The sequence below is a fragment of the Sceloporus undulatus genome, chromosome 1 (assembly GCF_019175285.1).
Source record: "Sceloporus undulatus isolate JIND9_A2432 ecotype Alabama chromosome 1, SceUnd_v1.1, whole genome shotgun sequence".
Classification (NCBI taxonomy): Eukaryota; Metazoa; Chordata; class Lepidosauria; order Squamata; family Phrynosomatidae; genus Sceloporus; species Sceloporus undulatus.
Window position 1 is genome coordinate 186,757,848 of NC_056522.1, and position 22,812 is coordinate 186,780,659.

General features: G+C 39.8%; 1 protein-coding gene across 6 annotated transcripts in view; it reads right to left on the minus strand.

The window, feature by feature from the left end:
* Positions 1 to 11,476: 11,476 nt before the first annotated feature.
* Positions 11,477 to 22,812, minus strand: part of ZDBF2 (zinc finger DBF-type containing 2) — a 29,631-nt gene continuing 18,295 nt past the window's right edge. For 2 of the 6 annotated variants that reach the window (XM_042473773.1, XM_042473788.1), the window contains 2 exons: positions 19,037 to 21,707; positions 11,477 to 15,512 (listed from right to left, as the gene is read on the minus strand). In XM_042473773.1, the coding sequence (XP_042329707.1) occupies positions 15,465 to 15,512; positions 19,037 to 21,707 (2,719 nt within the window). In that variant the 3' untranslated portion in view covers positions 11,477 to 15,464. Of the gene's footprint in view, positions 15,513 to 16,356; positions 21,708 to 22,812 lie in introns of those variants that run through there. The other 4 variants (XM_042473804.1, XM_042473797.1, XM_042473811.1 and 1 more) reach the window with 4 other exon arrangements.

Here is a 22,812-nt window from a genome sequence, read left to right on the forward strand (position 1 = left end):
AAGGAGGTGAAACAATTATTGTGTTGGCTCATTCAAGACTTGGCTTTGCCAAGATGTTTTCTAGCTGAAGAGCATACAGAGCAGGCAATGCTCCAACTGAACTATGGAGCTTGAGTAGGCAGGGAGCCCCTGCAGAGGTTATTTCACATTGAATATGGCAGCTATTTTTGTGTGCCTTCAAGTTGTTTCCAACTTATGGTGATCCTATCATGGGTTTTCTTGGCGAGAGTTGTTCTGTTGAGATTTTCCATTGCCTTCCCCCGAGGCTAAGAGTATGTGCCTTGCAAAAGGTCATCCAGTGGGTTTCATGACTGAACGGGAAATTGAACCCTGATCTCCAGAGTCTTAATCCAACACTCAAACCACTACACCACACTCTCATAACAGGTAATAAATAGGTTAACCAAGTAAAAATAGCAACAAAAATGAACAAACTGAAATAAAAATAAAAGATAGATGGATGGTAATGGGTAGGGTTATAAAGATGAAAACAACTAAAGAAGGCATCTCTGAGACTCCAACCCTTGTTGAAATTGCTTATAAGACATTGTTTCAAAGTTTTGCACTGGTGGATCATCATTCGGGAACTTTTATTAACATATTCTAGGAATGGAAGCCATTTTTCTATGTAAGAATCATATAACATGGACTTCTTCAAATTAGAATCATAGAATAATAGAGTTGGAAGAGACCACAAGGGCCATCCAGTCCAACCCCCTGCCACGCAGGAAATGTAAATCAAAGCATCCCCGACAACTGTCCATCCAGACTCTGCTTAAAGACTTCCAAGGAAGGAGACTCCACTACACTCTGAGGGAGTTTATTCCACTGTCATACAGCCCTTACTGTCAGGAAGTTCCTCCTAATGTTGAGCTGGAATCTCTTTTCCTGGAGCTTGCATCCATTGTTCTGGGTCCTAGTCTCTGGAGCAGCAGAAAACAAACTTGCTCACTCCTCAATATGACATCCCTTCAACTATTTAAACAGGGCTATCATATCACCTCTTAACCTTCTTTTCTCCAGGCTAAACATACCCAGCTCCCTAAGTCACTCCTCATAAGGAACGGCTTCCAGACTCTTCACCATTTTAGTTGCTCTCCTTTGTACATACTCCATTTTCTCCACATCCTTTTTGAATTGTGGTGCCCAGAACTGGACACACTATTCCAGGTGGGGCCTGACTAAAGCAGAATACAGTGGCACTCTTACTTGTCTTGATCTAGACACTATACTTATTGATGCAGCCTAAAATTGCATTGGCCTTTTTAGCTGCCGCATCCCACTGTTGAGTCATGTTCAACTTGTGGTCTACTTGGACTCCTAGATCCTTTTCACATGTAGTCTTGTTCAGCCAGGTGTCCCCCATCCTATATCTGTGCATTTCATATTTCCACCCTAAGTGCAGTACCTTACATTTCTCCATTGTTTGATCTATGCTAATTTTTCCATTTATAAAGTATCTCAAACTCTGCTAGACCAAATTTTTTTTGTCTCTGATGAATGACATTTGTTCATAATTTATGTGCATTTGCTCACAAATGCACACACACACACACACACATACACACAGAGAGAGAGATCAATATGCAAATAATGAGTTGTAACTTTAAGAAAAAGATGGGGTATAAATATAATAATGCATATATATATACTTTGAGGATGTTGAAGAATATATCTGAGGGGATATGAATTAACATTTGACTCCCTATCTGCCCTGTTCCTGGAGGAGGCTTCTTGCACTTAGGCTGAATCCACACCTGCAAAATAATTTGTCCTTACCTCAGTCCTGGTCCTGTTTGAACACAGGACAGATCATGGATTTCAGCCCAGCAACACCCACAATCTTTCCTGCATGTTTCAGAGCACCAGAACTTGCGATAGCGGAGGAGATCATTACCATGAAATGGCTCACACAAATTTCGATAAGAACTAGGCAGACTGTGGCTAATGCTATACAAAAAAGAAAATCTGATCACATTTTCTATGAATGGTTGTCTCTGTCAGAGTAATTCTTCTAAAGTGTTCCTGCTTGTCATATACCTTCCTAAGATGCACCTAGAAAGGCCATATTAATCCAAAGCAGTTCCGTTAGATTGTTAACTGGGACCAACTTGTGTTATAATAGTATGTTAGCACTTTTCCATCTGTACTGGCAGCTAGTACATTTCTGGAGCTAAAAAAATGATGGTTTAAATCTTTAAATTCCTGAACAGCTTGTGTCTAGAGTAGGTGGAGAAATTGTCTTCTCCCATATGTACTTAATCAGACCTTTTTATAACCAGTCATTTTTCTGTTAAGTGAGTTTCCCTCCATATAACACCTTCCGTTAGATAAAATGAATGGTGTGTGTTGCTGCACCGCTGCACCCAAGCCCCATTATAATGGTGGCACTTAGTCTGGACCCCCCCTTCCCAAAATCCTGGCTACGTCCCTGTTGACCATATTTCCTTGAGACAATAACAGGACATTGGGATGGCAAAAACAGGATGCAGTTATGTAATATTCTGTATTCATGAAAAAGTGATATAACAAAAAAATGTATTACATGAAAATATTGAGCTAATACTTATTGCGAAGTTGAAGGCTATCATGGCCGGCATCCATAATTTTTTGTGGTTTTTTTGGGCTATGTGGCCATCTTCTAGAAGAGTTTCTTCCTGACGTTTTGCCAGCATCTGTGGCTGGCATCTTCAGAGAAGATGCTGACGAAAGGTCAGGAAGAAACTCTTCTAGAACATGGCTACATAGCCTGAAAAACCCACTAAAAACTAACAGTTATTGCTTATTGACAAAACATATACAAAACTTCAGGTAGACTTAGATGGGGACTGTATTTCACCACAATCATACCATAAATATTTCTCCGATGAAGTAATCTTACGGAGCAAATTTCGGTCTTTGAACATCTTAACATAAAACTTCTCACACTCCATGTCACATTTTTTTTATAACCACAGTTTCAAACAGGGATTTTTCAAACCATTTTTGTAACATTAACGGGGCATTTTTCTTGAACACAGGACAAAATTGGCATTTATATTAAAATAATGGGACAGTCTGGAAATATTTTTAAAAGCAGTACTGTCCCATTTAAAATGGTACATATGGTCAGCTTAATGAGGCAAGTAAACTGCAATTGCATCAAGGTACTTGAACCTCTGTGTGGGTCTTAGTTCACAATGCCCTTCCTCTTCCGTTGTCCTCCCATGGGAAACTGTTTGAAATGTGCTTCTTTTTATTAACACAAATAAATTGTTGATGACCTCCTTTCCCCACTTCTGTTGTGTCATGATTTCCTGTGCATAGGTTCAGTTGCATTTTTATGGTGGTTTTGGGTGGCCAGGGGATGTGCTTTCGGTGAGGAAATGTCAGTGCATATCATCAGGGGAGAAAGAGTGGATGAATCCCAAGAAGTGAATACCCAGCAAAACTGGTAATCCCTGGGCCTGGGGAGGAAGGAATCAATCGGTTCCCATTTTGGAAGAGGATTAAGAAGATTTGGGGGGGGGGCAGGCTGGTTGCAGGGGGGCACTCCAGTAGAAGCAGAAGGAAGGAAGAGGAGTGTGCAGGATCTGGTCTGAGGGTAAGGGGCGCACCTGAAGGGAAGGGGTGGAAGGGGTAATGCAGCCTCTTGGAGGGATAGAAAGGTCACCAAGGAGGTGACACATATAGGATGTCACACTCCACAGATCATCCCACAGCCAAATAACCCCAAAACCCAACTCTTTCCCCTTAGCACTTATGAATATTTAAAACCCAGCAGCTAATGGAGACAACGTCTTGCTGTGATGCTATAATGTCATGGTGTTATGTCCTCATTCTTTCACTCATGTGAGGTGGCTGTTAATTTATATTTTCTTTTGTGTGTGTGTGGGGGGGGGGGAATATATATGTATGTGTGCCAAACTAGGAAAAGGAGCAGTACTGAGTGGTACTGGATGGGCAGTGCTAAGCCCTTCCAAATGCTGGGTGTGATAAGGTTTTTGCAGAAACCAAGGCTCCAATGCTGAAAGATTATGATGGTGTGATGGGGAAGAGAGCAGTCCCAGTTGAATAGCACTTTTGAAAACAGCTATTTTAACAGGACAAGGGACTCAAGCAATAAGTTGCATACGGTTATTTAAGGTGCTCCTATTGCAAACAGATCTTCCAAAGTGTCTCTGCTGTAAATCTGTTCATAATAATAATAAGTGGGGACAACAACCCAGAAGGCAGTTTTCTTTTATATATGTTTCAGACTTCCAAAATGGCGTTCATAATCTTTCATTGCCAATCTTTGTTCCATATTATGCAGGGCACCATGTATTATGTCCATGCTCCCTTCCTTTCAAGGACAAATAATTACTACCAAGATTATCTTAAGTTGTTCACCTCACAATTATATATATATATATACACACACACACACACACACACACACACACACACACGTGTGTGTGTGTGCGCGCAAGCATGTGTGTGTGTATACATATATATATATATATATATATATAGAGAGAGAGAGAGAGAGAGAGAGAGAGAGAAAGAGAGAGTCATATATTTTATTAACAATAACATTTTTGCAGCAGTCTATTTATTTTGATAGTACATTCTCTTGCCGTCTCAGTAAGATACTTGTTGTAAACACATTTATTAAGCTCTTCCCTTACAGAATGAGATATATTTCTTGATGAAACATGGTTTGTGCAGTGCTGCATTGGCATCCCTAAAAATAATATTGCTGCTCTAAACAACTTCTTCTTTGTGCAGTCATGCTGGGCACAAGGGCTGCTAGAGGCCACAGAGGTGAATACCATACTAAGAATGGCCAGGGTGCTGAAGAACATGTATATCTTGTAATTTCTGTAAAAGTAAGAGGTCTCAACAAAAACTAATTGCATGCTATTATTTTTTTTAAAAAAATCTTTGTTGTATTAATTGCTGAGCAGAGAAAGGGGTAATAAAATAGAAGTTTAATACCTCTTGTGTTGAGTTCCAGCTCAAGAGATAAATAGAAACTTCATTTCTTTGGCTGTGAAAGTAACCTAGTTACATACATTGGTCAGGAATAAAGATGAAGTCCTCCTGCACTGAAAAGTCACAAGATATGTAAACACAATCCCATATATATGCAGGAAAATAACGGTTATAAAGAAGGTGAGAACCAAAATGTTCTGTGACTAGATGCTTGAAGGGAAGCTGTTCTGGGGATCAACAGGAGACTCATAGAGCTGGAAGAGACCACAAGGGCCATCCAGTCTAACCCCCTGCCATGCAGAGAAGTGGTCCCTACAGCCACAAATAGATTGCACTAAGAGTTGCCCAGGGATAAACAAACATTTGAATAACACCAGTTTCTTGTGATTACACATTTACAAAGTCTGATTAGCAGCAGCTACTACAGCTGTGCTTCAAAAGATGCTGACATGTGTTGGGGATTTTTCTTCAGTAGGAGAGATCCCTTATTTGCACAATATCTGATGGTTCCACCTCCAGGGTTCAGACAATGGCCATGGGTTTGTGGATCAGTTAGGAGTATGACCTCTCCCATTTGGGGTTGAGCTCCTCTCCATCTGGCTTGATCTACAAACTGCCATTGGTTCAGATAAAGTCTTATAAGGCCATTGTAGGGCTGAGCATGAGTGGAGCATTGCACATTCTCTTATGTGTCTCCTCTTGCTCTTCTCTACATGGGATGATGAAAGAGAAAAGACATAGGACCTTATCACACATGGCAAATTGGGCAAAAGTGGGGGTTTAAACAGCGATTATCCCATGCAAAATGTGATATCGCAATTAAGATTTTCACACAACATTGCTATTAAGCAGGTAATAAACAGGCAATAAACAACAACAAATCATTCACAGAGAAATCCAAAAAATGATTTGTTGCTATTCCTTGCCTGTTTATTGCCTATTTAGTAGTGATGTGTGTGAAAATCTTAATTGCAATATTGTGTTTTGCACAGGATAATCAGTGTTTAAGCTCCTGATCCCCCCCGATTTTCCCTGTGTGATAAGATCCATAGAAAGGTAATGGACCACTGAAAAGGCACTGTGGAGCTCTGAAAGAATCTTTTGTTTGCATGCAACACTGAGACTCATGTTCTGTCAAAAATGGTTTTGTCACTGTGAAAATGATAACTTGCTTGGTCATAAAGTAATGCCATAAGTTATTGTTTTCTAATTTTTACTGGATATATAATAAAATACACATAAATAAGAAAAGAGACATTCAACTGTAGAATTAAAACATGATTACATGCACACTTTAAAAAAGTAGATAAATAGGTATCATTTTGGTAGGAAGGTAACAGTGTCCCATGCAGTCATGCTGGCCACATCATCATTGGTGCGTTACAGATGTGCACAAAGTACGCGCAGAGCACTTATTAGGGTTAGGAAGGGGTGTCACTTCCTGACACCCCTAACCCTAATACATGGGGAGCCCTTTACACATGGGCACCGCCATGACTACGTCACAACCGCGCCGCCTCCAAATGGGGCGGTGCGGAAGTGACCGCCCTTTCCACGGCCCTGGAAGGAGCTCCGTTTCAGAGCTCCTTCCAGGATTTGCACCGCTGGCGCAGCCTCTACACAACTGCACCAGCGACGCAAATGAGAAAGGGGCCGAGCGGCCCCTTTCTCCACGTCCCCGCTGCCTCTGGGTGTCCTTGGGGCATGAAGCCCCAAAGACATCCCTTTCCAGGCTGTGGAGAAGCAGCCTTTTGCCGCTTCCCCACAGCCTGGAAAGAGGCTGCTGCTGTGGCAGATGAGGCCCCGATACAGCGGGGAAAGGGCCAGTTACAGGCTGCCCCAAACGGGCGGTCTGTAACTCACCCTAGTTTTTGACAGCACTGGCTTTCTTGGCTTAGTAACAAAAATGAGCACATCCCCATTCAGTCAGACATGACTAGACAATTTTGTCAACGGCAAACCTTTACCTTTACTTTTGAAAGCTGATTACCCCAGGATAGGGCTGGAGACATCAAATCTGTGTCAAGTCTGCCAATATCGGGTCCAATCCTAACCTTGGGGTTTTGGTCTGCATCATCTGAACTAGATGACATGAGGGGGAATAGGGGCCTTTGCGCCATAGAAACAACCCCTCACAGATACCCACAGAGAATCATAAAAGTTGACTTCCCTCTTACCAATGGCTTAAATGTAATTAGATAAAATAATTAAAACCACTTTCTAAAAAAACTAACAAACCTCTGAACAGATATACAGTATATTTCTATTACTTTTCTAACAGAAAAATGAAACTAATTTTCAAAATGTGCAAATGTCATCTGCTCACCTTTTCAAATAGAAATTGCAAAAGAAAAGCCCACTCTTTAAAAAGCTGTCTATTCATTAAAAAAAAAGATTAAAATACTTCTCAATTTTAGCAAACTCAAACAATTTCACAGTTTTCACCCAATGGGATCTCTGCATTTTTCCATTTCTGAGCAAATAATAATCTTGCTGCTGCAGTCATATATTGCAGAATCTTTCCATATTCTCATTTTATCTGGTCATCCATCAGTCCCAATAAGGAAAGTAATGGTTTAAGTTCTAGCTTTGTCTTGAGAAGTTTCTCAATTACATTATGAATCTGCCTTTCGATTTTTTTTGCTTTTTCACAAGTCGACGACATGTGATGGAAGGTACCTTCTTTTGATTCACTCTTCTGACACACATTTCTGACTCCATGATGTTTAGATAATCTATCTGGAGTCAAATACATCATTTTGTAAAAATTCTCTTTTAAATCATAATATAAACTTCAACCTCTTCTGCCACATGTTCTCCAATTGCTCTAATTTGATATTATAACAGAGGTTTTGTGCCCATTTTATCATACACTACTTGTTCAACCCTCATCTTTATTTTCAGTAACAACTTATATATTTTACCAATCAAATGCTCATCATCTGGGCACAATTGTAACTCAGATTCTGTTTTGTTCTATTCAAAACCCCAATTTTTAAAATCTATTTTCTAGTAACTGCCTATAGCAATACTATTGGAATTTATATTGAATCTCCAACAACTTCTCCATTGTCTTAAATCTATACTGACCATTTTCAAACATTAACAAATGCTGATGTGTTAGCCATTTTTCATTTCCCTTTAACCTAGGTTTGTATTTACACTAGAACATAAAGACATATGTTACCGGTATATGTTTTTCTGAATTGTACATGAGCTCCCATTCAGCATGGCCTTTTATTTTTCTTTTCCTTTCTTTCTCAGCTTATTTATTTGCTTCCTTTTTCACAGAGATGGGATTTCTCCACAGAGAGACAATGGGTTTGGTGAAGCAAACACTGGGCTCAATGCAATGGAGCATATAATTTAAAGAGAGAGATTTTGGGCAAAGAAATGCAGGTTTTACAAGCTCACAAAAAATGGAGAGGAAGCCATTTTAAATATTACTTAAGGCTTACTTACTGACTCAGCATCTCAGTTATTGCTCTTTTCTTTTGCCATGCTGACAAACAGCATTCTGCAGAATACTTGAATTTCAGCAACTGGGGCAATGGGGAGGGAGCAATATTTCAGTACACAAATCATGTTGCCCTCCAAATATTGTCAGACTGTGAGTCCCAGCAGCCCTAGGTGGCATAACTAATAGTGATGAATGCTGGGAACTAAAATCCAACTTTTGGAGGACCACAAAATTCACTCCCCTGTCAAACATAAATGTTCAACAGATATGAGTAAATGATCATAGAATTATAGTTAGAAGAGACAACAAGGGCCATCCAGTCCAACCCCCTGTCATGCAGGAACTCTCAATCAAAGCATCCCTGACAGATGGCCATCCAGCCTCTGCTTAAAGACCTCCAAGGAAGGAGACTCCACTACACTCCGAGGGAGTTTGTTCCACTGTTGGACAGCCCTTACTGTCAGGAAGTTCTTCCTAATGTTGAGGTGTAATCTCTTTTCCTGCAGTTTGTATCCATTGCTCTGGGTCCTGTTCTCAGGAGCAGCAGAAAACAAGCTTGTTCCCTCCTCAATATGACAACCCTTCAAATATTTAAACAGGGCTATCATATCACCTCTTAACTGTCTCTTCTCCAGGCTAAACATCCTCAGCTCCCTAAGTTGAGATGTATGAACTATTAAAATAGAATGGCTGGAATCATGCTTTGGGAGACTTGGGCATAAGGGTCTGTTCAGGCAAAACTGCATCCCATCTCCCCTCTAATTTCCTTTACCTTTCCCTTCCTTCTTGCTGTTCCCCAACATGGCCATGTATTGGCCGGTAGGAAGCCTAGGCATTTGGTTATGTCACTATAGCCAGACACCAGGCAACATCTTCTCCTGGGACTTCCAGAGGACCTTTGTTGAAGGGTGTCTGCTAAAGGATGATAAAAAGATATCTTGGCAACCTCCTCTGTCCACCAGTCATGGTTGTCCTTGGAGCGGGTGGAGCAAGAGACAAATGGATTTTGATGGAGTGGATTCTTCCTTTTGAAACAACAACTAAACAGGATGCCAGCCATAGTTTGCAAGATCCATACTTGCATTCTGTGAACGTATGGACTCCTTCAGTTTCTGATGCAAACTGAAATCCAATGGAGGATCTCCAGTGAAAGAAGGGAAGGAAGGTTTTTGCCGATTCTCCCTTTCCCCAACAGCCCATACTATTCTAGGGCATCCCTTGACTTTCCAAACATGGAGGGAGAGGAGAGCTCACAGAGTTCACACCAGGTTTAACTGCAGGTTTTCTTGGCATTACTCGCGGTTCCCTATTCTTCAGTAAGCTCTCCTTCGTAGTTTCTCCTCTTTTGCCATTTCTATATACCTGCTTCTGTTCTTGCAGCTTTCTCCCCCATTAGTCATGGCAAAGACTGCATAATGTCATCATCCCAGCCAGGGCATTACATGAAAGCTGTTTTTTATATATATAAAAAGAGCTTGTAAAAGAGCAGCATTTGAAGAGGAAAAAAAAAAATAACATCTGACACAATCTATCCAATATACCCTAGAGAAAGAGGCAGCAAAAGCGTCTAAAAATAGCATGTTTAATTCTAGAGCAGGGCAGAACAGGAGAATTTAACTTCTGTGTCATCATTATAGACATATTACTAATAGCGTGGTTTAAATTGTGGGAATAATAAAGCAAATGAAATCTTAATGTGATTTTTTTAAATCCCCAGTATTCCTTAGTGCTTGGAAAGTCCTGTATGTCCTCAAGGCAGTGGAGAACATTAGCTAATTACAGGAGAGAGAGGTAAAATATGCTGACTTTGGCTGCAATGTTATCCCAACTGCAGACTCCATAAAACAAAAGGTACACCATTCTGGCAGGAACTCAAAAGTGACAGCATCCTGGAACAAAATGATATACAGCTTGCAGTGAATAAAGGCACACTCAACATGGAAAAGCCGTGAATGTGTCATACCAGAATGGGAATTAAAAAACAAACAAACCATAACCTTTGCAAGACACTATGGCCTCTTTAATAATACACAATTATAGGTATCAGCCACTTTTGCATGCTATGGAATTCTGAGATGAGTTTGGTGAGACACTAGAACTCCCTTGCAAAGACTTCTAACCACTGCAAACTCCATCATTCCATATGATGTAGTATTAAAGTCGTAAAACTGTTGTGTGGAAGAGACCTGTGTCTAATCATGAGAGAAACAGAATACTAGCATTAGTCCAGACTAGAAGAAACATATTGGCCTCATTCCCACTTACAAATAAATCAGTTTGTGATTTGAATTGATGAATCGATTTGACAGCGGAGCATGGTTCACACTGCATTTGCCCCCCAATCACTTTTTCTTGTTGTAAAATAATCCATTTCTTGTTCACATTTACCAATTATTCGATTCCAAAGGGACCCTCTTCAGTGGGTGATGGAAGCTACATTTGAAACTCTTCTGAGGAGCATTTGGTTGAGAAAAATTATTTTTCTCTTGTTCTTGCTGTGTGCCTTCAGGTTGTTTCTGACTTAATGGCAACCCTATTGTGGGTGTTTTTTTGGCAAGATTTGTGCAGAGGATCTTTACCATTGTCTTTCCCTGAGGCTGAGAGCATGTGACTTGCCCAAGATCACCCAGTGGGTTTTATGGCCAAGCAGGGAATTGAACCCTGGTCTCCAGAGTTGTAATCCAACACTCAAACTACAATGCCACACTGGCTCTCTACTCAGAGCTTATGTATTGTTTAGATTTCATCATATAGGCAGAAAGAACAAAGAAACATTAACAATATCTTGGAATAAGCTAAACATACGTTTTGTATGCTGCGCATCCCTTATGTCAAGATGGCAGCGCCTGTGTGGACAGGATGTTGCCATTAGGCCACTGCCATTACACACTAGGGTTCCGAACTGGTGCGATTGCTGTGCGGTCCGGAGCCCTAGTATCACCGCTACCACGCCACTTTTGGCCCATCTGTCTTGGGCCAATGTTATGTAATCCACCTTGGTTCCCATATTGGGAGAAAAGTAGGCTATGAATTAAATAAAAATAGGTAAGCACTACATAATTCCCATTTCAATTTTTTTATTCAAAGAAAATGTATTTTTTCCAGACATGAAAAGAATGAACAAATTAATAACTGTAAACTATTACAAGTCAGGGAGAAACAAACTATTTATCAGTGCAAACTAAAGATGATTTTAAGACATCATGACAACAAATCAACTTCTCATGTAAAATGCAAAGTTCTACCTATACCACAAATTTGGTATTTGTTTTTTTAAAGAAACGAATCCTGTCAATTTTTACCAATCAACATTCAGTTATTAAAATCTTCTATTGGGGTTTGGAACCACAGATCATGTAGATGATACTATTTGGGCCCGTACAAGCTGCTTTGGGTCACTTTGGAGGTATACTGTTTAAATGACACACACATCTTAGAGGCCAGAAACTGTGTCAAAGCTATGCTCCATTCCTTAGGAATGGACCGTGGGTTTGGTGCAGCTTTCAGACTCTTAGGACGTATGCATCATTTAAACAATATACCGCCAAAGTGACCCGAAGCAGCTTTATTTTGGCCTGTCTGTACAGACTCATTTATTAGTTGTCATGATGTGGTAGAATAATCGTACCATCACACGTCCAATTACAGTTAACACAGAAAAAGGAAGATAAATCAGATCGGAAAGTGTTCCATAATTTTATTTTTCTCAATAAAATTTGTAAATAACTAAGGCCAATCTGTGGTGCAGCTAGGTAATTTTAGACCCAGATTTAAATGTTCTTGCAGCCACCATCCCATCAGTCACACGGATGACTTGTTACTTTCAAATGATCCATGACACCAGTTTGAGATTCTCTTGTCAGTTTCCCTGAGGCTGAACCTGGAATTATTCCAAAGATCTGTTTCGATGGAGAGGGTTGCCGGATCAGAGATTTTAATCTTGTGAGTTATGATGCATTTTTACCTTTGTACTCTGACTGCAGTCAATGACTGCAGTCAGTAACGTCATAGGCCAATCTCTGGAAAGTTTAGGTGGACACCATTCAGCACATGTTAAAATATGGGCAACTAGAATCAAGTAAGTAGCTTTATCAACAGGAACTTGCACACCAAAACACATTTAGTCACAATTCCCATCAAATTAAGTGAAATTGAAATCCCAAGCAATTGCATTCATTTCAATTTATACTCAAAATGATTTCTTTACTTTGGCATAGCATTGAAATGGTTCAGTGTGGCAACAACTCTGAATCGTGTGCTTGAGCTCAGATGGCTTGGTTCCTTTTCATAAAAGGTGGAATAATTCAGGCTCCCACTTCTGTTTAACACAGGGGCTATCTATCCATTTAAGCATACATTATCCAGTGACAATTTGGTTACCTCACAGGTGGGCATGGTCTTTTATTTTCATATGAGCACTCACAAAATAGAAAGAGTAAACCTGCTATGAGTGTACTTTGCAGCTCCAAGAACATGTGGCCTTAGGTAGCAGTATTATACAACAGATACCATTATGCTTAGAAGAAACCCAGGAGCAAATCAGGCTGAGGACTGAAGAGTTAAAAATAATAAAGTTAAGAAAGATTAGAACAGGACGCCGCTTTGATCAAATTGGAAAAGCAGGATAGAAATAAGCTTTATTATTATTATTATCTTAAGGGAGGGAAAAAAGGAACTCTATTTGCAGGTGGTTGAGGGAGCAGGTTCTTGTGCTTATTTAACAAAATTGTGGATGGGGAAGTATCCAAATCTATAGGAATTATGGCCAAAATCCCATACTGATTAGAGTATATCCACTGAATTAATTGAACTTGCATATGGGGAACCAGCAGTGTAATGTTTTGAGTGTTGGACTACAACATTGGGGGACTAGGGTTCAAATCCTCACTCTCCTATGAAACACCATTGGATGACTGTGACAAGTCACACTCTCTCAGCCTTAGAGGATGGCAATGGCAACCCCATCTGAAGAAACATTCCAAGAAAAGCCCATGATAGGTTCACCTATACGTCGCAGTAAGTCAGAAATGATTTGAAGGCACACAACGACGTATGTTTTGACTCAGCAAATTCCGCCTGATCCAGTGGATTTACAAGGGGTGCTGAAAAATTCTTGGCTCAACCCACTTTCCAAAATTTGAGCATAATTCTGTAGTTTGAGACTTTAGAACTGTAAACTGCCAATTTGAAGGATTGTAGTTCTAATTTCTGGTTTTTTTCAGATCATTGATATAGAACCAGTCATCAAAAACAGTGGAATTTTCAAGTGCTGAACTCCAGACCATCATGAAGTTTCCGTTTCTACAGAAGACAGCCCCAAACAAAATCTACCAGTGTATGATGCAAGCGCCCATCATACTCAACCATGAAGATGCGTTGTGCCAACTTTCATCATGGCAATTTTGAGATCAAAGATGCAGCAAGGTCTGGGAGGCCTTCAGCAATGTCAGCACCTGAAATTGCTGAGCGTTTATGGCCCGATTTTTGCACAATCCGCTAAAACAGTCACTGAGACACTAGATATACCCCAAGAATGCAATGGGTTTATAACTCATGAACGGTTGACCATGCAGAAGCCAAAATGTTTGAATGCTGACCAGAAATGGAATTCAGAAGACCCCTCCAAGTTGATTTTGGAGTATTTTGTGTGATCTAGTTGGGAGAAAAAACTCATCATTGTTGATGAAGCATGGTTACATTACTATGATCCAGAGGCCAAACAGCAGTTCTTGTAGTGGCAGCACTCAGATTTCTCCATGGCTGAAGAAATTCAAGACTGAAAGGTCAGCAGGAAAAGACGTAGCTGGAGTTCTGGGGTGTAAGGAAGATATTTTGATGAGTATCTTCAGAAAGTATCTGCCAGTTAATGCAGAATACCACTCTGATTTGCTGTGATGATTAAAAGAGGTGCTGAAGGAAAAACAGTGAGGGAAGCTGCAGAAAGGTGTCATCTTTTTACAAGACAAGGCACTTGCTCACAGAGCTGGCAAGATGATGGACCTTTTGAAGAATCTGGGCTTTGAATGCATTCACAATCCATTCTACTTACCAGATCTCACTCCATCTGATGATGTCATGTTTCCATACATTAAAGAGTTTGAAAGAAATTAAGTTTTCAAATTATTCAGAGGTGATAGCGGCAGAGCAATATTTGAATAACCAAACATCTTTTTTAAGGGTTAAAGAAACTTGAGAAATGACATGCCAAATGCATCAAACTTTGGGATGAATATGTAGAATAGCATGTAAGGTTCATGGTTCTAGGTCATTCCCTTCTTAGACTGGGTGAGAATTTTTCACTATACCCTCGTACTCTGGTTGAGACCAATAAATGGATTTAGGCATATTCTGTTCAGGGAGGAAATCTGAGTCGACTCTTAAGTAAGGAAACATTATGCTAACACCAGAATTTCGCCGTCCCGGCTCTACCATTTATAACATTTATTTTTGAAATTTAATTCTATGATTTGTGATACTTTATTTTACTTGCATACCCCTTGATGGGACAGGCAAATATAAACTTTGATAGCCCACTACAGGATCTGTGTACAGATAGGTATCTGCCACCATATACTCCCCCCCCCCCAAATTAAGCTACATATAATGTAAAGAAGCATTTACTGTCAACACAACATAATCTGGCAAGCCATTTCAGTGAAGGTGAGCCTTGAAACCAATGGCAATGGTTTCGGGTGTGAGGTGTTTCAAAACAAATGGTTTACATTAACATCTCAAGGATTCCTTTTAAAACCTTAGTCCTGAGATTTAACACATAATTTTCATCCCGCTTTGATAAAATAGTTTTATTATATACATGTTTTTGGCGGCTTTACAGTCCTTTTAAGAAAAGTAGTCATGTAAAATGTATGGCCAGAATATGAAGGAGACATTCTGAAAGCACACCAAAACTCCTGAGATCCTCCTTTCATTCAAGACCTCCCCATGTCCCCTGCAAACTCCTCCATTCAGTAAGAAGACCCTCCAGAAGTGCCTCTGGCAGAGCATGAGAAGCTGCAGTCTAACTTTGGGTCACCAGATCTTCTGAGGCTCAGACACCGAGATTCAGGTGGTTGAACCTGGGACTTGGAGGTGGTACCTGCCGATGACAGAGCATAGGACTTAGCAAGTCAGGAACAAGAGATTGGTGGACATCTGTAGGGTGAACAGCATAAATTCTCAAGCCAAAAAGAAAATGGCTGGTCTATTTAATTCTGAGCCCATCACCCAATATTTTACTCTTTCCCAGATAATCTTGAGGTGTCAGCTAAGACCAACAGAGTGATTCCACTGCTGTAACTTGCTTTTGCCAGAACTGTTGGTCTAGAAGGCTGGGGAAATGCTACAACATGGTTTTGAAGCAAGAGGGAGGGCTGCAAGGGAAGAAATTTCTGGCATTCTAACAGATATCTATCAGTGAAACATTGGATAGAGTTAGCCTAAAACCCCAACATCAAAATCTGGAACTTGGCAAACCTAGTCAGAACTGTGATGAAAGGTCAACTTTATCATTAAGTCAAAATAGAAACTAGGTACTGTCTAATGACACATGAAAGTGTTTCAGGTATATGCAGCAATTTTTGGATTCTGATGCACTTCTTTAAATTTTGAATATGCCCTACTCCATAGGCTGGGTAATATAACAACTTAAAAACATACACACAAAAACAATGCATAAAAATATTTTATAACCAAAAATACCAGTCTCCCCAACATTCATTATTTATCAAGCATATACAAATGAGAACTTTTAACAGTCACAGGGGAGGCATATACACAAGTAAGCACTGTAGACCTTTTACACATTGAACAACTTTTCCAACTTATACTCTTAAGCCCTTTGCTTTACAAAAAATAACATTAGTCTCCATTCTAGTTTTAAAGAAAAATATATATAGCTACTGAAACTCTCTTTTAAATATAGCTATTTTCTTCTTTTTAAAAAAAAAATCACTCTGGTTGTGTACACTATTTACAACAAAACAAAACAAAACCCAAGACTCATGCACATATCCAAAAGACATCTCAAAGTTTAGACAGTTTGTGCCCTTGAGGATTGTGAAGAAAAATGGGACTGTCAATGAATGGAAAAGCACATGAATATGGAGATCTATTCAGTGACTGCCTTAAACATACCAATCTACTGTATATACTCATGTATAAGTCTATAGTCAAAAAAATTGACCTAAAAAACCTGGGCCAACTTATCCAAGGGTCAATGTAAGTACTGTACTTTAACTTTTATCAAAAAAGGAACCATCCCCTGGTGAAAGGTAAGAGCTTAATCCCTTTTCAGAGCACCTAAAAAAGCATTGACCCCTTCCACTATCTCATCCATCCAGCCTTTAGGATGTGCACAGGATTATGCCTGTCAAAAATTTTAAAGTTCTTTAATATCATTTATCCTTTGCTTCATCCTTTACATCCTTTGTTACCTCGACCTATCCACAGGTCATATCAAAATCCATAATTTTGGCCCAAAAACCTGCTTTCGACTTATACATGAAGTTGACTTATAGTTGGGTATATACAGTATTTAAACAAAGAAGTTCGTAAGATGTTAAGAATACACACGACTATGCATATCTGCATTTATATACCATTTTAAAAACATGAATTGGCACATTAGGTAGGTAGAAAGGGCACTCTTCCCTGTAAAAATAGGCTAGCTTGAAATTTGTCAATGATAAATCACCATTTAAAACAAAGTTATTTTGAAAAAGAAATCTTTGCCTTAAAACTATCATAAAGTAACTTTGTTATAAAACTTAGCAATTTAAGAACTTTTGTTTTAAAAACCATTCTGTATCAGGCAGAATATCAAATGACAGGCACTAATATTTAACCAGCTACTACAGCTCACACAAAAACAGTGTGCTAACAGCCAGTGGTATATACCACAGTATAAACATCCAGTCTCGTGAATGCCTGGTTGAAAGGCTTTCCCACAGACATTTTCTACTGAACAATCCAACTGGATCTTATGTTGATGATAATGGAAACTATTTTATATGATTGGGTATATACATTGTAAATTCTCATCTGGGACATAGTTATAAAACAATTCTGTATTTAAATCAGTATTTAAATAAACCCATTTATTTTAAATAAGCTAATAAAAATAAAAACAAACAACAGTGATTTATTTATATAAACCTATAAGATAGTATTTCTTAATACAAGATTTGGAAATCTATTTGGACTTAAATTTGCAGGACCATGTTTCAGACATTTTGTCTTACCTAATTCTAATCTGCTCATTAGGAATTCTATTCAATACTTTCACAGAAACAGGGAGTGTAATTAGTGCTTTCCTTCCCCAAACTGCTGTGTTCAAGTTCAATGACAATCTAAGGTTAGAAATAGTGCTTTTGTGCAGCATTATAGATTAACAGACAAAAGAAACTGTAGGTCAGCCTTCCTTCTTGGGGGAGGATGAATGATTAAAAAAGAAAACATCTCTTTTTTCATAGAATCATGGAGTTGGAAGAGACCACAAGGGCCATCCAGTCCAACCCCCTGCCATGCAGGAAATTTCAATCAAAGCATCCCCGACAGATGGCCATCCAGCCTCTGCTTGAAGACCTCCAAGGAAGGAGACTCCACTACACTCCGAGGGAGTTTGTTCCACTGTCAATACTGGCCTCTTTCCATAACAATAATCTCTGAGGATGGTATCCACAGTAGCAGAGATGAAACTAACAGGTGATTCATTTTGCAAGTTTGTACTTCCATCTAGAACTAGTGCAAACTTACATATATTTAGTAAGAAATTAATCCACCTGTGTTCATTAGGATTTACTCCTCCAAAATGTGTGCACAGCACTACAGTCTTAAATCTTGATTTTCAGTGTTATCGTAGTATTTTTGGTAGTTATAAACTGCAAGTTACTTAAAATACATATTCCCTTTAATATGACCATGGAGATGGGCTGACTGATTGGGATCCAAAGATCCCACTGTGAGACCTGAAGGCATGTTTGCTAATGCAGCGAGCTTGTTCCCATTTCCCAATCTGTTGTCACTCTGAAACTGGCTTCAGATGATCAGGGATTCTCCAGAGCAGCTAGGTGCGTGTGGAGGGCTGCTGATGGTGACAAAGTGGTGATCCTCACATGTGAGCAGCATTGACTTCTGCTCATACACCAGGATGTCTGGATCCAAGTCACTGTTGGGTGTGTTCTTTGTCAGCTGGATAAGAAAAGTGAATCCTATCAACAAGGCAGACATATTCACTTTTTCAATGTAGTGCACTATATTTACTAGAGTAATAATGCAAATTTAAACCCATTATATCTCTAAGAAGGATTCATGGAATCTTATTAAACAGGGCCTTTAGTGTTTTTGATAAACACAAATGCATGTTTTATAACTTACATAATAAAATAGTGCAATGTTAAGTTTGCTCACAGAGCAGCAACAAGAACAGGTGTCTTCAAAGGTATCTCAGCCTATTGTTGAATCATGGGTTTGTTCTATTTCTAGCTCTGGGGCATCAAAAACTGAACATCCCACACCACCCTGCACTGACTACCTCTTTGTAGAGCAAGACAGAATTGAACTTAACATCATCTGGGCAGAACCTCATTTCACAGTGCAAAGTAAACTCTCATCTCCCCTCACCTCCCATTTCTTTACTTTGGAAGAAGACCTTGCAGTGCCTCTCTTTTTTTCAGGAATGCCCATGATGGTGGCAGGATTCAAAAATGTCCTCTTGGACTTCCTTGTCACCTTTAGTTTTTTAGCATCCAATTTTTCTTTCTTAAGGTGCTTTCCTACACTATTTTTCTTTCTTTGATACCTGCATGTGGATGAGGCAGAGGATTTTGAGGTACAAGAAGAAATCCTGATCCTCCCCCTCTTTTGCTGGGCTGTAGTCTTGGGTGAACGTTTCTTACTGCCTCTCCTAATAGGACTACATCTGACAAAAGCTGACCCTGAAGCTTTTTTGGAAATCCCTGGTTCTCGACTACTGCCTTTTTTCCTCCGCCACTTTTTCTTTGGATTATCCCTTTCCAAACCGTCAGCCATGCGTGACCTCAAAGGAGTTAATCGAAAGTCACCTTCCTGCTGTGATTGGTGAGAGTTCAAAGGTGAGAGGACTACATTTTTATACGATTTCTCTGAATTGTTACATACCAGGCATTCAGAACTCTCTGTAGAAACCGAAGATCCATCTGTCTTATGACTTGAATTCATATCATTCTCTTTAACTGTGTGGAGCAGGAAAGATGCCGATGAACCGTGGAAATCTGTTGAATTGAAGGACTTTGGCATTATGCATTCAAACTCTGAATCAGCTTGTTTCTTCTGGTTTGCATCAACACTGAGACTTTTAAAAAGCTGCCGAATGTGTGGAGGATTCCTTGACTTTTCCCCAGCCATGTTTTTGGGAGGAGTTTTTAAAACTCGATTCGTCAATGGGTCATAATACCTAATAGAATTTTGTTTGTATTTGTACCTTACAGAGTCTTTACTATCAGTGCAGTGCTGGTTTCTTCTCACTTTGGGAATGTCATCAACTTTGCTTCTAAACTGTTTAATCTCTGGACAAGAAAGAACATAGACCACTGTTTGGGGCTGTACAGGGCTCATAATTTTGGTATAAGATTCAGGAAGTTTGAGGGCACACAGCCTCGTTTTCATGGTAGGTGTCTTCTCATTCTCAGACCATACAGGGCTCCCTTTCTGATCTGGTGGATCACAGTCCTTTCTAATTATTTTTTGTTTTACTATTGGATAGTGAACTAAGCTGGTTTGTGTGCCATGGCTAACCTTGACTACTTGGCATCTTGAAGCAAGACGCCACGTCCTTTTTTTAGGTCTCTTTGATGTTTCTGGAACAGGTTGTGTTTCTGAGATTACAGATGGGTTGCTGAAGTCAGAGGCAACACTTAACACATCAGTAAATTCTGGAAGCCCTTTTGCTGACACAGCCTCTGTTTCGTTAGCTGCATCTGCACTGATTCCTCCTTCCTCCTGCTTTTTCTTTCTAGCCCTCCTCTTTGCACAATTAGCCAAGGACTCAGAATCAAAGTGACAGCGGAAGCGACCTTCCCTGAAATCCCGCACTAGGGCTTCAATTTTCATATCATCTTCATACATGATCTGGGACCACGTCTTTCCTACAAAGGAAGGAGGCACATGGGGTAGAGCTGGAAGGACTGGTTCATTCTTCTGAGCCGACACATCTTTGACTGCTTCTGTTTCCTGCTGCAGTGAGCCACTCTTAAGAATGGAACTGAGCTGGGTACCATAGTTCTCATCTTGGAGATTTACTTGAACCTCTTTGAGGAGTTCTAAACTTTTAACTGTTGCTTTGGGCAGGACTGTTCCTGATTGAACAGCTGGAACAGCTGCATCACAATCAAAACTTATGTCTGAACCATGTGCACTATTGTGATCAAGAAGTGTCAGAATATTTACACAGGAATTAGTATCATCATCTCTGGAAGGCAACTCGCTGGGGGCAGTTTTATCACAACATTTCAGAAGGATTTCTTCAGATGTTTCACCTACAATTTCAGCATTTCCATCCAACTTACTTTCTTTATTTCCTGACACTTGGGAATCTGCTTGAAAAGCCGGGGAACTACTGGTACCCACAGGATTGCTGGTGTTCCTGAGACTGACGTCAGAAATCTGAGTTTCATCCTGAGGTTGCAAGTCATCTTGTTTCAAAAAAAGCTGACCTGAGATTAAAGAGTTGCCTTGATTACAGACAGGACTCTCTTGTGAAAGTGGAACAGTTTTTGACTGTGTTGACTTTAAAACAACATTCAAACTTGGATTGAATACTCCCTCTTCATTGCATATGTCATGGTTACTCTGTTCACATCTGTTACTGGAAACAGATTCTGGTACTACTGGATACTGAATATTTTTTGAAAGTCTATGTGGAGTGGATGGAGAGTGGTTAACGGATACTGGATCAGTTAAGAGGTTCACAGATGTAAATGAGACTTTATGATTACTACTTTCGGACAGAGCACCTTCCACTGGAACAATGTCTTTTGTACTGCAAGGGATCGCCAAAGGCTTTTCTGAATTTCCTAGACTGTGTTCTTGTCCTCCTTCCAGCTTCTTTAGAGGTGTGACTGCCATAGAAGCCTTCCTCAGTTCTTCCTGTGATCTCTGAGTAACAAGGCAGCCTGACTCAGCAGTGAATCCACTGTCACTGTTTGGCTCTTCCTCTCTGCTTGCAGTTCTCTCTTTTTCCATTACATCTAATGAAAGAAGAGCCTCATCTCCAGGAAGCTGGGAGCTGGTGAATGGCATGTCATCATAAGTCGGTCTGGGGAAGGGGGAAAGCCACATAAATATTTTAAATGCACTTAACACTAAATTAGAATTTGCAGCTAAAAGGTTAAGAACTAAAAGAGTTAATAAAATGGAGAAGACCAATAGCAGTACAAACAGTATAACAGATATAAGCTAAAGTAGACCATCAACAAAAGTGCTCTCTTACAAACTATTCCATAGCTTACAGGCATGAACTCTGAATCTCATCATCAATAATGTTTGTTTAAACTCCATTAAGGTAACTGTAGAAGGGTGGAGGAAAGCTTTGAAATTCTGCTGCATAGGAGAGACTGCAGTACTATTCCCAGAACTATGCCTTCTGCCAAGAACTTCACCACAATGATTAACACTGTTCTGAACTCCTTGAAGACCAGGGAAGCATCTTTGGTGACAGCACAAGTAAAAGAACACAAGCTTTCATTCTGACAGCCGTAGTTATAGTAGCAACTCTTGCTGCAGGAAAGCTTCATGTAATAAAATAGATAATTGTGACTGACAAGAGCATGCTCAGGAGAAATAAAGCATGCCTGATAAGTCTTTACATTATAAAATTAAGCCTCCGGACCCTGAAAATTTTCTGTCTTTCAGATTCAGGCATTTGATAAACCATATTGTTGAATGAAACGTTAGCTTTTGAAGAAGGCTCCAAAGAATGTTATATATGTTTTGCTAGCATTCTGAAGTTGAAGAACTGATACACTGTCTTTTCCAAAAGGAAAACTGCAGCAGCATGAAACAGCAGTCTTCAGAAATACTCTCCCTGCCATCAATATAGCACGTAACATAAAACCCTCTACACCAGCTTTGATAAATAATACATCAGGTACCAGAGCAAAGTACTATTTTAGTCAGCGCTCATTAGAATGACCTACTCCCTAGCTCATGGCTGTTGCATGTGAGTGATGTGATTATAGTGATTACAGCTAATCCAGAATAGTTGGGTGTTTCAAGACCAATGATAACCTCATGCCCAGATAGGATTTTGCTACAGATTGTAAAAGTTTTTTTAAAGGGTGTGTGTGTGAATCTGTGTTTCCAGACACAGAAGATTGCTTTGCTTGAGCTCAGCATTAAATTAGCCTCTAAACCACACTTGC